Raw genomic sequence first — 17,094 nt, forward strand, 5'->3', positions numbered from 1 at the left:
AGCGCCAGCTTGTAGCCTGATGGTGTACTGCCCTGGCATCGTACCTAGACCGCGGAACATTTCTGGAAAACGCGTCTCGTACTGCAGGTTTCCCGACTCGACCGCGTCTGCAAATTTCACGATGCCTAAGACCTCAAGTGCAGGTAATCCTAGAAGGACGTCGCGTAACGGACTGACAACGTAGCATGTTTGATACACAGTTTTCTCTTTCCATGCGATCTCTGCTACGAATTTGCCTAGTACGTTAAGCTTACTGCCTCCTGCACCTAGCAAGATTTCATCGGTTTTTACCAGTCGGGACGGTAATCCCGGAAACGTTGCTGGTAATACTGACACTTCAGCACCTGAGTCAACCTTTGCAAAAATGGGCACAGAATTAATGCGCACCTGAACAAATCGCGCTTTTCTGCATGCATCTATTGATCCCACGAAAGTCTCTCCAGTTTCCTGGTTGACCGCTGAGACGCGTAGCTCTCTAGTTTCCTGGTTGAACACTGAGACGCGTACCTTTCGTTGAGCGGAAGCCGTTGCTTTCATCAAGCAGGCCTTTGCGAAATGTCCCTTCTTGCCACAGTGAAGACACTTGGCAGCTCTGGCTGGGCACATTGTCCTGGGGTGGGCGTCGCCACTGCAGAAAGGACACCGCACCTCCGGCGTTCGTTGCCCATGCTGCCGCACCTCCGGCGTTCGTTGCCCATGCAGACGTCCCTTGTGCCTCTGTTGAACCACCGCGTCCACATTGGGGTCCTGGTCACGAATTTCCGATGACTGATGGCTGTGCTGTCCTCGTAGAGTACTTTGCTGCTGTTGGACGCTTTCCTTTAAGCGAGCCTTCGACAGCGCCGAAGCCAGCGTTAGCTGAGAATCCATTTGCAAAGCTTCCGAGAGCTTTGCGTCGCGGAGCCCGACAACCAGTCTGTCTCGGATCATTCGTTCTTTTAGTTCACCGTAGTCGCAACGTTCCGCCAAGCCGTGTAGCGCAGTGACGAACTGGTCTACTGACTCTCTTGGCATTTGTACGCATCTGTGAAAACAGGCGCTTTCGTACACGATGTTCCTCTCTTTTACGAAGTGCCCGTCGAACTTTTTCTTTACGGTTTCATAGTTCTTGGCGTCGTCGTCAGATAGTGAAAACGTCTTGAATATGTCACGAGCTTGCCTCCCCATTGTGTACAACAGCGTTCGTACCTGAGCCTCCCCGGAGCATTCGTTGAGTCCCGTTGCATATCGGAAGTCGTCGAAATGTTCGATCCACGCTGGCCACTCTGACGTGCGGTCAAAGTCCAGCGGTGGCGGTAGCTGCAGTCCATGCAGCCGTATTGAAGGCGTCTTCGACATCGTGGATGGAAGGTGCCTGGCTCAGTGCGAAGATTCTTGACCATCTGACATCATGTCGTAGACGGCCACTTCTGACACCATGTCGTGTTAGCCCAGGCAGGGGGGGCGCCGTTGCACCCGCGCCGGAACGCTGCCAGAGAAAGCAGTCCAGACACCGAGCTCCCAAGCGACGAAATGAACCCCCGTTTATTCTCGCACTCCGCTTTCATACACTTGCGCCACACTTGCGCCACAGATACACTAGCGCCACTATCGCAGTCGCAGCTGCCAGCCAAGCCAAGCCAAACCAAAACAGATGATAACAGCACATCGTTCATGTATTATAACGAGCACCCTCATTTCCCCTTAATTGATCTGCTTGTAGCTTACGGGGGTCTTGGTTCTGGCAGTCTTGAAGCCATAGGTAGCGTAAGAGGGTTCTAGAACAGCTTTCGCCCTCACTCTTGATCACGTTCTACGTGATGCTGGCGGTAACAAAGGACGTTCCACGTCCGCCGCCTTGGCTGAGGGTGGCGCTGGTGAACACTCTCAAGGTTCGTATACAGACAACATAAATACCCAAGAAAGTAGCAGGGGGGAACAGCGGCCGATGTAGCTCAGTTGGAAGAGCACTGGACGCGTTATTCGGAGGTCGTGGGTTCGGTTCCCACCATCGGCACGTTGTTTTTTCTTCTACTTTGTGTTTAATTATCTTTCCCCTAATCAGATTATATTACTATCTCTGTGATTATCTAAGTAAACATTAAAAAAAAGACATAAAGTACCATCCCCAACGCTTTCCTTGGCCTCGCCGACTGTTGGCTTCTTTCCTTCATGTATTATAACGAGCACCCTCATTTCCCTTAATTGATCTGCTTGTAGCTTACGGGGGTCTCGGTTCTGGCAGTCTTGAAGGCATAGGTAGCGTAAGAGGGTTCTAGCACAGCTTTCGCCCTCGCTCTTGATCACGTTCTACGTGACGCTGGCGGTAACAAAGGACGTTCCACGTCCGCCGCCTTTGCTGAGGGTGGCGCTGGTGAACACTTTCAAGGTTCGTATACAGACAACATAAATACCCAAGAAAGTAGCAGGGGGGACAGCGGCCGATGTAGCTCAGTTGGAAGAGCACCGGACGCGTTATTCGGAGGTCGTGGGTTCGGTTCTCACCATCGGCACGTTGTTTTTTCTTCTACTTTGTGTTTGATTATCTTTCCCCTAAACAGATTATATTACTATCTCTGTGATCATCCGAGTAAACATTAAAAAAAGACATAAAGTACCATACCCAACGCTTTCCTTGGCCTCGCTGACTGTTGGCTTCTTTCCTTCATGTATTATAACGAGCACCCTCATTTCCCCTTAATTGATCTGCTTGTAGCTTACGGGGGTCTCGGTTCTGGCAGTCTTGAAGGCATAGGTAGCGTAAGAGGGTTCTAGCACAGCTTTCGCCCTCGCTCTTGATCACGTTCTACGTGACGCTGGCGGTAACAAAAGACGTTCCACGTCCGCCGCCTTGGCTGAGGGTGGCGGTGGTGAACACTCTCAAGGTTCCTATACAGACAACATAAATACCCAAGAAAGTAGCAGGAGGGACAGCGGCCGATGTAGCTCAGTTGGAAGAGTACCGGACGCGTTATTCGGAGGTCGCGGGTTCGGTTCCCACCATCGGCACGTTGTTGTTTCTTCTACTTTGTGTTTAATTATCTTTCCCCTAAACACATTACATTACTATCTCTGTGATTATCCAAGTAAACATTAAAAAAAAAAGACATAAAGTACCATCCCCAACGTTTTCCTTGGCCTCGCCGAATGTCACACAACTTCCCCGATTATCTATTTTATACCGTCCTTCTTCGAAGTAGAATTGAGAATGGAGAATAAGTCCGCACATTACGCCACTGTTAAGAGAGGGAGAAGGAATTCTCGCTCTCTGTCTTTGGAGAATCAAACATTACTGATTAAATAGAAAGGGCGAAAAGCTCCCGTTGATTAATGGCTGGTAATGCAACAAAGACGGAGAGAGAAAGAGAAAGTAAAAAAAAAACAGAGTGGGGGAGGAGATGGGGCGAAAAGAGAAAGTGGAGAGCCGACGAATGTTACATACGCGCCGTGCTTCCACGAAGACGACACTAAAAGCAAGGCAAGCCTCCCTCGAAGGAAGCCAGAAATTGAGCAAAGGTTCAGAATAACATTAAAAATTAGACTCAAAAACAGACAACGCGAACATGCATACCAGGACGGTCCGCTCGCCAGCGGTGCAGGTGTTCAAAAAACCGTTGGGATAAGAGCTATGTGTTCTAGACAAAGTTGTTCCACCCCGCGACGCGCCAGCGAATGGAGCAAGGGCAGCGCGCCGCCGCGGCAACGAAAGAGCCGTCGGCCAGACGCTGCTCTCCCGAAACCCGAAACCCGATGCCGCGGCCGGGCATTCGCGTCAAGTCGTTCCCGCGACTGTGTCCTAAGTGAATTCGTTTCTTGCGGGGTAGAAAACCGGCCAGAGGGGGGAGGCCAAGGAGCTAAATAACGAACAGTATAGTTTCCGTGAAAAGAACAAAATTCTTAGGAGTGGGCAAATGGAGATAAATATCTCCTCTATTAGTTGTGTAGGCTTTTGGGAATGGCAAAGTTGCCCAAAGTTTCATTAATTCCATGGGTTAGAGTCTGAAATTTGTGTATGGAGTACGATTCTCTTTGTTCTCCTTGTCGACTTGTTAGGAAGCCTGATTGAAGGAGAATGACCGGAATGTTTTCGAAAGTATGGTTTGGAAGGCACATGTGCTTAGAAAAAGGGAGATTTAGCAGTGTGTGGATGAGGGCTTTTTGGTTATTGAAACGAAACCTGAGTGGTGTTTCCGTCTGGCCGATGTATTCCATGCCGCACACACCGCAGCTTAGCATGTACACCACTTTGGCACTGTCGCAGTTCAAGGATTCTTTAATCTTAAAGTTGAAATCAGAGAAGTCAGAGAAGTTGAAAGCCACTTCTCTGATTTCACTTTATGTATATATATATATATATATATATATATATATATATATATATATATATATATATATATATATATATGTGTGTGTGTGTGTGTGTGTGTGTGTGTGTGTGTGCGTGTATGTGGGGGGAAATGAGGGTGCTCATTATGATCCATGAAGAAAAGAAGTCAACAGTCGGCAAGGCCAAGAAAAGCATTGGGAATTGTACTTTATGTCTTTTTATTTTTTATTTTTATTGCGGTAATCACATAAATTAGTAATGTAATATGTTTAGGGGAAAGATAAGTACAAAGCAGAAGGAAGCGGACTGTTGGCTTGTTTCCTTCGAAGCGAAGATGATTAACACTTCATTTATTCTTCATCGACGTTTCGACTGGGGTACTGTCTTTCTCAAGACTGTGGTTACATTGCATAAATTTCAATTTTAACGGTTTGAAAATTGTACAGACGCAGGTGGGGGATGTGTTGAATGCTAGGAAAGAGGAAGTGGACAAAACATGAGTACCGGCGGGCGGCCAAACCAAGAAAATGCGGGGAGCGCGATGATTCCGAAGGCCGGGTAAGAGGGGGCAAGGTTATTAGCAGAAAAAAAAAAGAAAAGAAAGGAAAAGAGAGGGCGGGGGAGAAGGAAGGTGCAATGGGGAGAAAATGGACAAATTCCTTTCGGCATGGTCTCAGAAGACGCGGCCGGCTGTGTCTCTTCTTGAAGGCAGTTAACTAAATGCAGGTGCACAGGGCTTAGGTTATCCTCGCAGTGAATCTGTTACTTGGATTCTTCGATAGGTTAGTGACCATGAAGGGCCGAAAGGATTCCCGGATGTTCATTTATGTCGCAATCCACTGTAATAAATATATCAATAAAATACGACTCAAGTTGCTCACGCTTATGATTAGTTCTGAAGTGGCTTTGTAGTAGAATAACGTTTAGTTTTTCAATTTCATGGCCTGTTTGATTACTGTGCTTGGATAGGGGAAGGTGAGGTAGTGACGTGGCGTGTGCGCGGTGGTTATTGAATCTGGTTCTGAAGACAGTGTGGGTTTGGCCTATGAATTGCATCTGACAGTGGCCACATTCCAGTAGGTATACACCGTTGCCCGAGTCGCAGTTCAGGTTTTCAATGTCATGTTTGAAAGCTGAATATGAGCTGTTAGCCTTTTTTGTTGTCTGCATGTGTTTGCACAACTGGCATCGACTTTTGCCACAAGGTAGGCAACCTGCGGGAGATTGCCTACCTTGTATATATATATATACACGCACAGACAATGGAAAGGGAAATGAGGGGCTCGTTATTATAGATTTCAAAGGAGCGGATAGTCTATATCTAGAACGGATGAAATGGTTTTAATACAGGTGAACTTCGTATGAAGGACGGACGCACACGGTTCAGAAAACCCGGATCAGTCTGCGCGCGCCTCGCTTCCTCTGCTTCTTCTTCTTCTGCTTCTGCTGCTTCTCAGTGCGCCGCTATATATATATTCATTAGCTTCCATATCTGGGCTGCATAGGCTAGTGCTGGCAGATTAACACATTATACAGTATTTGCCCGTTACGAACACAAGTAAACTGGCAACTCATTTCATTTCGTTATTATTGTCATAGCTCTGTCATTCCCTTCATCCCTGTTCTGCGATCACGATGTGGCCAATTTCGATATATATATACCTACCACTTTTGTTGCTTTTGTGCCTCGACTAAAGTACTGTGCACTGCTTGACTGATGAATATTGCTTTATTTGTCTTCACGTTAACGCAGACTGTCGCAATAATTGTTTTTTTTGGTGGTCTTTTCTATACGCCGGCTGCTCTTGCCCGCTGTTTTGTCACTCCAGGGGCGTTCACATTTCTCCTGTGTGGTTGCAGTCTACTACTTCGCTTGGTGGTCTCCTTGATAGAGTTTACGCCCCAACACTCACACTACGTGCAATGCCGTAGTGGCGGACTCCGAAAATTCTGAGCATCTGGAGTTCCTCAACAGGCACTCATATCTCACTGTACACATGCGTCTTGCGCTTAGTGTCAATCAATAATTGGCTACAGCAGCACGAGCTGAACCAGAATTCCACAGTGCAGTGAGAGCGCCGTAACAATAGAACCACGCGACAGTATATGAATTGTATGTGTTTGTTAGGTTTGGCGCGTTGTAGCGTTTTTGTTTTGCCATTTTATGGAAACGAATTTGGCCCATTTATTTCAGCGTAGTGTAGAGCTACGATCAGTCAACATGGTCGTATTCACTTGCTGCTATCGGTAGCACCGAGTTCATTGCAAGTATGCCAATGCAGATTTCAGTGTAAAATGACTTGGGCTTTGACGAGAGTATATACTAGTCTACCATACGGACTATATACGGACTACCTGTCCACAACCGAGCTTCTCATATATATTTTTCTCCTTCTGTCTGCCCACTCTGTCCATATCAGTAAGAAAGAGTAATGAACAGGAGTTGATAGGAGCCTCAGTTAGCAAGCCGAGAGAAAGTTTCGACCAGTTCATTTGTCTTCGTCTGGGCCGCGTGATTATTACTGGCAGGGTTTAAATAGGTACGCTTTTGCTTCTGAAGACGAAACGTCCTGGAGGAAGGAACGTGAGGGCGAAAGAGACAGGGCAAGGAGTGAAAGAATGTTGCTTTGGCATGAATTGCTGAGCATAGGCCGGTATTCCCGTGGTCCGAAAAAGACAGTAATAGCGGCAGCGTCATGACAACTAAAATGCGGGGTAGATGTTGACTCAACCTCTAAAGTAGGTTCGATGCTGACACACCTTTCTTGAAAGGGTAAATACATTCTAAAGGGCCCTGGTAAACAATACAACTGCCGACGTATAGTTATTGAGGACTATCCGTAAGGAGAGGAGGAGGACGATGACGTAGAATAATAAATATGAAGGGAAAATACCTGTCATGCCTTACATTATTCGAAGAAAGGGATTAAATGGAGAACTAAAGTAGGAAGTAATACGAAGGGACATGTTTGGAAAAACATGGGCAGTTCATCCTGTTGTGGAGGGGGGATGGAGTATATACGTGCTGTGAACAAACTGTAAAATTAATGCTATATCGGATTGTTTTCTCGACTAGTTATGCCGCAGATAGAATATATTCAAGCGAATACAATGTTCCTTTCAAGATATTTATTACTGTTTGTCCCACTATTCTCAATATATGAATTAGATATGCCTCCCTATATTTTCTGTCCCTTAAAAATTTAAAGCCTGAATGAAGAATAAATAATTTAATTTCTTCGAACTCACGGTCTTTTAGATTGAAATGATAAGGAACTGTTTAAGGGAGGTCTTTGCTGGTGTCGGTCCGATCACATAAATGCTTTATGTTAATTCACTGTTTTGCCTATCCGACTATTCTTTATAGAAGGAGTGTTCTGAAAGGTAGACGGGTAATTAAAGCGTGATGTTATGTGAAAATAAAATTGCTTGCAGTACGTTTGACTACTGCGTCCTTTTTTAAATGATTGCACATCTTACATCTGGGTCGAGAGCAAGGAAATGGTTGTGTTGGTCGCTTGTCGAGTTTAAAATTTAAAATGTACTGAAGAAGCTTGTGTTACGCGTCTACTTATGTTACACTTGGAGACTCCGATAATATTTTCTTAAGGGATGCGCTTGACGTCAGCATAGAGCGGTATTTCCGCATAATATTGTTCATATTTGGAAGGGAATTGGAGTATCTCGTTACAATGGAAGGCTGGCGTTCAATGTTGCATTTTGGTCCTTTTCTGAGAGCATCGTTTTGCTTTTAAATGGTTGCTTTATCAAGGGCCATATTACGGAAGTTACAAAGGGAGTGTATTTACATTGGCTGGAACTAGCCCGATAATAGCCTTAATATGGCTCTCTAGAAAGCAACCAACCTTAAACCGCATGACAAGTTATGATCACTTTGTGATGATAGATTTTTAGCGTTTGAACTCTAAAACCTATACATTGTTGATGTACAGGGTCCATTTCATGATGCTTGAATGCAGAGAGCCGTGGTGGTGCGTATAAAACATTTGAGTCCTTCCTGAGCGAACAGTTTCCAGAGAAAGTATGCTTAAAGACATCGTCTTGCACTACCAGATTTCTATCCCATCGCACAAGGTTTCCTCCCTAAATCCCAAGAGGTTGCGTGGAGGTGACACCGAACAAACATCTTCTGAGCCTAGCGATATATGCTCGCATATATCGTGTTGTGAACTCCCCTTCGTGTAAGCCATGCAGCCAATACGGCCCTCTATCTCATGTACACTTGATTAGTACTTACGTCCTTCCGCATCCAGGGTGGCAGCTTTCGAATCCTGACCAAGTGGAGGCCGCATTGCTCAGCTCCGACATGGATACGTAGATCCGGTCTGTAACAAAAGCCATAGAAGTCGTGTATAAACGCGGGGTTAATGGTCACATGATGGAGCTATACTCCCCACTGGTATAGGTAGTGTACACGTACGTCCCAGTGACGGCAATGTGTGGTGCATCTAGCTCGGTGAAAAGCTGCGAACATATCCAAGTTCCTTATCATCGCGTGCACCGAGTTGCACTGCTGAAGCTGTGCTGTCCACCACAATATGGCTCCCGCGACGTCAATTGAAACCGTATTTCTATCTTTTTGTCAACGACGATGACGTTTATTCTCCTCCTCTTCTACAGAAAAAAAATGTAGCTAGCTTGTGACACCTGTGGTACATAGTGGCTTTTCTCCGAGTGTAAGCTGACTGAAACAATTCCCGCCAGTTTCTAGAGATCGGAAACCTGTTGCAGTTTGGACAAGACTGAAAAATCTTGCTAGCAGCTTCACATAGCGGATGCATGCATTGATCATGCCTTGATAACCTTTTCAGGAATTTGACGTGTTCTGCATTGCGTTGCGAGTGTGTTACAGTACTGCAGAGGAGAGAGCAAAGGTGAGTTCATTTTTGAAGTGAATTATGCTACGTAAAGAAGTCGCCATGAAAGCCTCAGTTTCACCTTAAAGTAACCTTGTTAGAGTGCCTTGGCTTTCTAATATACCAATTTACAATTGAAGCGAAAGCTTTACTATGCTAGGTAACATCACTCTACGCCTGATACTATATCTGTTGTTGGTGCGACTGTAGGAAGAAGGAAAAGAAAATGCGCAGGCTTACTACTGGCTCTGTAGCTGAGTCACTTCCGCTGCCTCGTGCGGACAGAAACAAAAATAGAGAAGAAAGAAAAAAAAAACGAGAGAGAAAGATGCGGGTCGCAACAGCCACCATCCACCACCGAAGCGGTGGCGGCAGCAGTGACGGCCTACAACAGATGCAATCCGGTGGCAAGGTAGCCCCCGCCGTAATTAAGCGGTGGTGACCCACCTGTCCCAGCCACTTAGGGCCAGCAGCAGCCACTGATCTCCACCCCACTAGATTTGACCTTAAAGTAACTTGAACTTAATTAAATTTGGGTGTCCACGATTCCATGGTATCAACCTAAACGCGTACTCCGTCTTCCTGCCTACTATACCTAACTTAAAGGGAGAGGTAGGCCTGTGTTGTGCATTGTCAACGTAGATTAAATGCACCCAGGTGGCCGATTTACTCCGTAGTTCTCCACTACAGGTGGTGGTGGTAGAAACATTTTATTGCTACTGGAACAAATAGTGGGGGCGAAGCCCCCTGCATGGAACTTAGGTGCTCCCTAACCTTATAAGGCAAACGAGTCATTGAAGAGCAATCCTCCTCATACCAATGGAAATGATCTTCCGTTGGTCTTGACTCGAAATGCTCTTCATGAGAGACTCCGAGTAGGACTCTGCGGCTTTCGGTGATTGGGAATGAGTAAAGGCGGCGCGTGTAAGAAGGATCTGTAGGAAGTGTCCTGGTTTGCCACAGAGTCTGCATGATGAGGAAATCTGGTCTGGGTATCGGGCATGTAGTAGTGTAGGGTATGGAGCAGTCCGAGTCTGCAAGCTTCGGTAGTGTACGGCCTACGCTATGGTGAGAGAGGGGGCTGGGGGTGTATATTCCCTGCGTTTGTCCCGGTAGTACAAGATAATATCACGGAATGAGAGGAGGTGCTCCTCAGCCTGTACAGGGGGCTCCATTTCTCTAGCCCGGAAAGTAAGACCTCGGGCTAGGGGATTAACCTCCTCATTGCCAGGGAGGCCGGCATGTTTTAGCGTCGAGATGAGGCTTATCGGGTGCCGGGGCTGCCAGCAGCGTAATAAGCGAGCAGCGGTGCGGGATATACAGCAGTTGGCACAATTTATAATTTCAGATTTGGAGTCAGAGATAATGTTTGTGGCAGACGTAGAGATGAGAGCAAGCGCCATGGCTGCCTGCTCTGCATCTGTGATGAAATTGGTGATTATAGAGCTGGAAGTAAGCAGCTTTGATTGACTGTCGGCTAAAGCCAGGAACATACGGGAGCCTGACGTATATTCCGATGCGTCCACGTAGACCACCTCTTTGTCTTCGCTGTATTGTCTTGGAACGGCGGGAGCCCTGGCCATTCTGCGGCCCTGGTCTCGCTCAGGGTGCATGTTTTTAGGGATGGGAGCTATGATGAGGTTAGAGTGGAAGTTAGGGACCCATTCCACTCTTTCACACCTTCCCTTACCTCAAGTCCAACAGATACTACGCCTTTCCGTATAACCGAGTATACATTTTACATTGATTACGAAAAAGCATTTGACTCAGTAGAAACCTCGGCGGTGATGCAGGCATTACGAAATCAGGGAGTAGACGAGCCGTACGTGAAATTACTGGAAGATATATATATAGTGGCAGCACAGCAACCATAGTTCTGCATAAAGAAAGCAACAAAATTCTCATAAAGAAAGGTGTTAGGCAAGGAGGCACGATCTCCCCAGTACTATTTACAGTTTACTTAGAGGAAGTATTCAGAGACTTGGAATGGGAGCAGTTAGGGATAAGGGTATATGGAGAATACCTCAGTAATCTGCCATTTGCTGATGACATTGCCTTGCTAAGTAACTCGGGGGATGAACTGCAAATAATGATTGATGACCTAGACAGGAAAAGTAGAAAGGTAGGCTTGAAAATCAATATGCAGAAGACTAAGGTAATGTTCAACAGCCTCGGTAAGAAACAGCAGTTTATGTTAGGTATACGAAGCACTGGAAGTAGTAGGCGAATATGTCTACTTAGGACAGGTAGTAACCGCAGATCCGGACCATGAAAAGGAAATAACAAGAAAAATGAGATTGGGATGAAGCGAATTTGGCAAGCACTTGCAGATTATGAGTGGCCGCTTACCGCTATCGCTCAAGAGGAAAGTATGCCACAGTTGCATCTTAGCTGTACTCACCTATGGGGCTGAAACGTGGAGGCTAACAAAGAGGGTTCTACTTAAGTTGAGGACAACTCAGAGGGTTATGGAACGAAATATAGTAGGGGTAACATTAAGTGATAGATAGCGTGCAGAGTGGGTCAGAGAAATAACTCAAGTTACCGACATTCTAGTGGAAATTAAGAAGAAGAAAGGACATGGGCAGGACATGTAGTGCGAAGAGAGGATAACCGATGGTCGCTAAGGGTACCAAACTGGATTCCAAGGGAAGGAAAGCATAGCAGGGGGCGGCAGAAAGTTAGGTGGGCGGATGAGGTTAAGAAGTTCGCAGGGGTCAAGTGGATGCAGCTAGCAGAGAACATGTTAATTGGAGAAGTATGGGAGAGGCCTTCGCCCTGCAATGGGTATAGTTAGGCTGATGATGATGATGATGACATTTTACAAGAAATAATAGAGACGGTTTAACTGTTGTTGTTGTGGCCGTAGGAAGACGGAAAAGAAAATGCACAGGCCTGCTACTGTCTGTAACGGAGCCACCTCCGGTGCCTCGTGCGGACAGAAGAGAGAAAGTAGAGAAGAAGGAAAGAGGAGAGAAAGACGCGAGCCGCTACAGCAGTTCGTGTTTAACTCAATCACGGAATATCGTACCTCAGCTGGGCGTTTTGTCAGGATTGTGTTTGCTGAGTCTCAATAATTTTATTACGGGGGAAACCCACAGTCCGAAACCTGTCCGCACAACTAACGTTGATGACAGTACCGATCTCATTACCATCAGCGTTTTCTTCTTCTTGGCGTCTGTCGCTATTATTCTTCCCCATTACGACGAACGAATACAGCTAAGTAACAATATTGTACGTGATTTTGCTGCGTTGATCTGCGGCGCACAGTACATCGCGCTCTCGTTGTTGAACATGACCAGTGTTCCGTTTAATGCATAAAAGTTTACCGTCGTTCTATAATCGATTTCCTTAGATGAAAAGGAGCAGTATCTGTCAGACTTTGTTCTGTGGACACCTGAAGCCCCTCTGAACGTAATTACTCGTAATGACTCTGAAGAGTTTAATGCAGAGTTTATTTCGCGGGGTCTTGCAAGGTAAAAGAGGAGGGTAGACAACACTGCGCCCTGTGGTGTATCCTGGGATCCTACGGTATAGGGTCAATGTTCCTTGTCCTGAATTAGAGTGTATGGCGGTCGGCCCGTGAGAAGTTGCGAGATGTATCGGTACATATTCTGACCACAGTTGGTGTCTTGGAGGTGACTGAGTATTACTTCATGTTTGGCATTATCAAAGACACCTTTCAAATCTACGGCCAGGGCTACCTTGTCATTGTGAGTGAGTCCCTTGGACTCTAATATGTCCTGATGAAGTTGTAGAAGGATATTTTGTGTGGCTTTCTGTGGATGGAAGCTAAGCCTAGTGTCCGCAAAAGTGTGACGTGCTTCGAGGTAAGTGGACAACCTTCCTCGCACCATGGGTAATGGTGAAAACGTTTATTAAAATAGTTACATAAAGGTTGCTACGGGGTCAGGCTTAATGCCCTTACCCTCACAAACATTAGGTGTAGTCCCTAGTACGAGCCCCAGTGGCTTCCGCTGTGGCCATCACTCGTTTGACCAATGCCTTTTGGGCGTTCATGTCGGAGCAAGCGAGTAGGGTCGCTTGCCAGTTCTTCCGGTTGGGGTTTGGGTTAGGTGCAAAGGCAGGGTTGGAGAGGCACGTTCACACCACGGCCGCTCAATGGAGGCGCACTTGGTACGGCCCGTCGCGTCGCGCCTCAATGGCTGGGGAAGCGCGTATTGGGAGAAGTTACAGTTTCCGCCGTCATTCTCCGCGGGGGCGCCACCACTCCAGGACAAGACGCCGCCGGCACGGACGAGCAGACGACGCGGAAGGAGCGCGCTGGCTGGGTTGGCGTGTTATCGTTTTGACTACTCAGCATAACCGCGTGGTTCTGATAGTTCTGCACGCGTGTCATCGGTGCCTGTGTCAACAGCGTCATAGCGTATGCAGCACCATGCGAGGAAACTGCTGTGTGCCGCTGTGCACCACGAAAGCAAGAAAAGATCGGTTACCATGAGTTCCCGTGCGATTCACAACGTCGAGCAGCATGGCTGAAAAACATATCTCGGGAGGGCTAGGATGGAAAAGGAAGCCGGTGGGAGCCGAGTGACAAGTCACTTTTATACTCACTGCACTTCACAGATGACGATTACAGGAAGAACATAAAACTGAAGATCCTGCTTCCTTCAACTGCCCCCTCCGTGTTCCCGAACTGCCCACATTACAAGTCAAGTTACTCACGCGGGCTCATGTTGAGCCAAACAACCTTGAAAAAATAATGTGCACAGGTCAATAACTTTATTTTCCCCACTTGTTATAGCTACACTTCAATTCCTCCTGGACAACCCCCCGTGTCATACTGAAGCATGTGTGTTTCAAGATAGCTGCGCCACGATCACTTTTATGACGATGATATCAAAATGGTATGCCTTGCCCAACATCGCATAAGTGAAGCCATGGAGACACCAAGAGGAGCCGCTCTATTTGTCAGATGACGAGCGACTCTCTTGGCTAGAGTTGGACTTTGCCATATCGAAGTCATTCAGGTCCAAGGAGGCACGTCGAAGCAAAGGCTAACCAAACAAACGTACGAAGCAACAATCATGCGAACCAGATCCACAGTGGCGCAAATTAAGTACCTTCTTGATCACATCAAGTATTTTACAACAATGTCTTCTGTGTGCCTTACTAGTGCATTGCATTTAACCGAATCTTATTTTCAGCTTCCGATACGCCCTAAAGCAGGCTCTGAAAGCGGGTCTATAGTATCGCTTTTTAGCAGCCTAAAGCAATTCAAAGGCGGGAACGACAAAGTTGACGCAAGGGCTGGCGTTTTCACCTCGGAGAAAATACTGAAGGTACCACTAGCGAAAAAAAATATATCGACTGAGATTATACACATTTTGCCATGCTTTGTGCAGGTTAGCAACTTGCAAGCATCAGTCTGCAAATGCACCTATCAACAATAGGCAGCTATAAAACTTGGCTTACGTGATTATGAAAGTCGTACCTTGCCAACTGCCATATCACGTCTGCTGCTAGAGAGTTTTCGAGTCAGCTTGGATTCATTCATGTGTGGTGTGAACCAGCAGCTGACATAGAGTTAGCACCGATTGCATTCTTGGGTGGTTACCTTGCACGTCCATTTGAAGAGAAAGTATGAATAGTTTTACAGAATCTCATGAAACATTTTTATTTATTCTGTTTTCAGTGCCTGCCCGTGTTTTCATTATTTATATATTACTAAAGTTTAAATAACTTCTAGTGCTTACTTTAGAGTGTCAATAAGTTTATTTTATAAGTCCCATCCATTTATTAACTTTGTGCCTTGTGATTCCTGCAAAACCCTGGACTTATCAAAATTCTTGATGATGGACGCCTAAGGTATCTGAAAATCACCATGCACATTTGTTATCAAGGTGATGAAGTGCCCGCAGGTCATAAGAAGCAGCAAGCTATGCAACATGTTAATTTCAACCCGTCTTCCCTATTTTGTGCAATTTCCGGAGTTGATTTGCGAGAGAGAAGACCGCAGTCACACTAAGGACCTAACCAAACTAATGCGACCACTGCTGACAAACTGGACAGGCAACATCAATCAGACAGTGGAAAAAATCACGCTTGCACATAAACCTTTCTCGAGAAAAGTTCTTCGCATGTAAAATAAGCTTGCGTGTCTTTTGTGCATCACGCGGCTTCATAATCAAACGAGAAAGAAATTGCCTGAGCCTGCGGGCGTGTCGTTGAACTGGCTGTCTTGTGTTGTTTCTTTTGCAACAGTTTGTGTTAGCTAGTATGTTCTGGTGGTGGTACCCACTTGAATATTATTTCCAGTGAAAATGGAGGAACAGGCTGAACAATAATGTTGAACGCTAGGTCCTGAATTGTAAGTTTCCAGAAAAGTGCACGCAGAATAATGGCTCCAAACCATGTCCCGATTTTAAGATTGCAATATCTAATACGTTATTACAGTGGTTGAAACGCAACTAAATGGGTGCGCGCTCAGCGAAGCACACGACTGCCTCGTTCTCGTTGTAAACGGAAGACCACGAATGACTTGGAAAAGCCCAGTGATGATGACTTGCCGCAATCACCTTATCAATAGCAAACTTGCACATAGCATCACATACTGTGTGAAACGCCGCTCATAATCCTAAATTGAGCAAGCGCCGACAACGCGGACGCCGAAACGAAAGCACAGCCACGGCCGCTGCGCGCAGCTCTCCGCCCGGACTCGTCCCGGAGCGGTGGCGCTGCAGCGGTGGCGATGAGAACTAGGCGCAATACGGCTCTTCTGGGCGACGCGACGGGCCGCACCCAAGTGCGCCTCCATTCAGCGGCCGTGTTCACACCATGTGGAAGAGGTCCGAGGACATTTCCCCACAGTGCGGGCACACTTCGAACAGGGCCCTGTCAAAGTGTCTAAGTAATGCCGGGCACATCATGGTGTTCGTAAGGAGGCGAAGAAATACGCGTTCCTCCGCTCTCGTTAACCCTTTACAAGGGTGGGGGTAAAATTGTGTCTGGTTCGGTAGAGCTGAGCTAGCCCCGTTGGGCCGGAGCCCAGACGATGAAGCGAAGATATCCTTAGTCTCTGTCAATTTGCCGACACAAGACGTGATGGAGATAGGGCGCAGGCTTTCAACATCAATTGGCTTACCGGCATTAGGAATAAATGTCACTAAGGCTTTGTTCTAATCTTGCGGGAGAGAAGTCTCCCAACACGATTTGGTTGGCGAATTCGATGAGGGTATGGTAGGCTCCCCCTGAAGGTTTACCAGAAGATTGACGGTAACTTTGCATCAGCTCGATGCAGTACCACGCTTCCTTTTGGCTAGGACCACTTTAAAATCATGGAGCTTGAAGGGGGCGTGCAGCTCCACATTTGTTTGCCCTGGGCAATGAGCATTAGGGAAGACGAGGATCTGCTGTGATATAGAGATAGCTGTGACAGTGGTTGGGTCAACTGTGTTGTAGTACCGGGAAGTTGCGAATGACACGATGGAAATGCTGCGTTTTTACTTCATGTGTTTAAAAGGGGTCTGTAAATACGCGAAACAGACGCCAGGTATAACGCCTGTTGTGACCGTGCATGGTCCTCGCTTGCGCACACTTTTGTGCGCCTGTGGGCATGGTATTGATATGTGTTGTTAGTGCAAGGGCTCTAAGTGAGCATGCTCACATGAATCTTTTTGTGTGAGCTGGATTTGCTTTGTCGTGAGCGTACAACTGCCAAGTTGGCCCTGTCAAGGGAACGTCAAGAAAAATACAAAGAAACGTCGCCCTGTGAGAAATAGCCGGAAGTGCTTTTGTTCAACTGTTCACCCTTCCCGTCGAGAGGCGGTATTGTCAAGTCAGGAATGCCTATTGTCCAAAGGAGACGATCGGACTGACACGTCCGCTGACGTACAGGACAATAAAGGAGCATGAGGATTACGGCAGTTACAGGATTTCCTGTGAATCCAG

General features: G+C 46.7%; 1 protein-coding gene across 1 annotated transcript in view; it reads left to right on the plus strand.

The window, feature by feature from the left end:
- The window catches only part of LOC146200276 (uncharacterized), a 125,977-nt gene that overhangs the window by 38,968 nt on the left and 69,915 nt on the right, over positions 1 to 17,094 (plus strand). Inside the window, exon 2 of the mRNA XM_084592905.1 lies at positions 9,139 to 9,201. Coding sequence (XP_084449031.1) covers positions 9,139 to 9,201 — 63 coding nt within the window. The remainder of the gene's footprint in view (positions 1 to 9,138; positions 9,202 to 17,094) is intronic.

This window comes from Amblyomma maculatum, chromosome 2 (assembly GCF_055883805.1).
Source record: "Amblyomma maculatum isolate TAMU_Amacu chromosome 2, ASM5588380v1, whole genome shotgun sequence".
NCBI classification, from domain to species: domain Eukaryota; kingdom Metazoa; phylum Arthropoda; class Arachnida; order Ixodida; family Ixodidae; genus Amblyomma; species Amblyomma maculatum.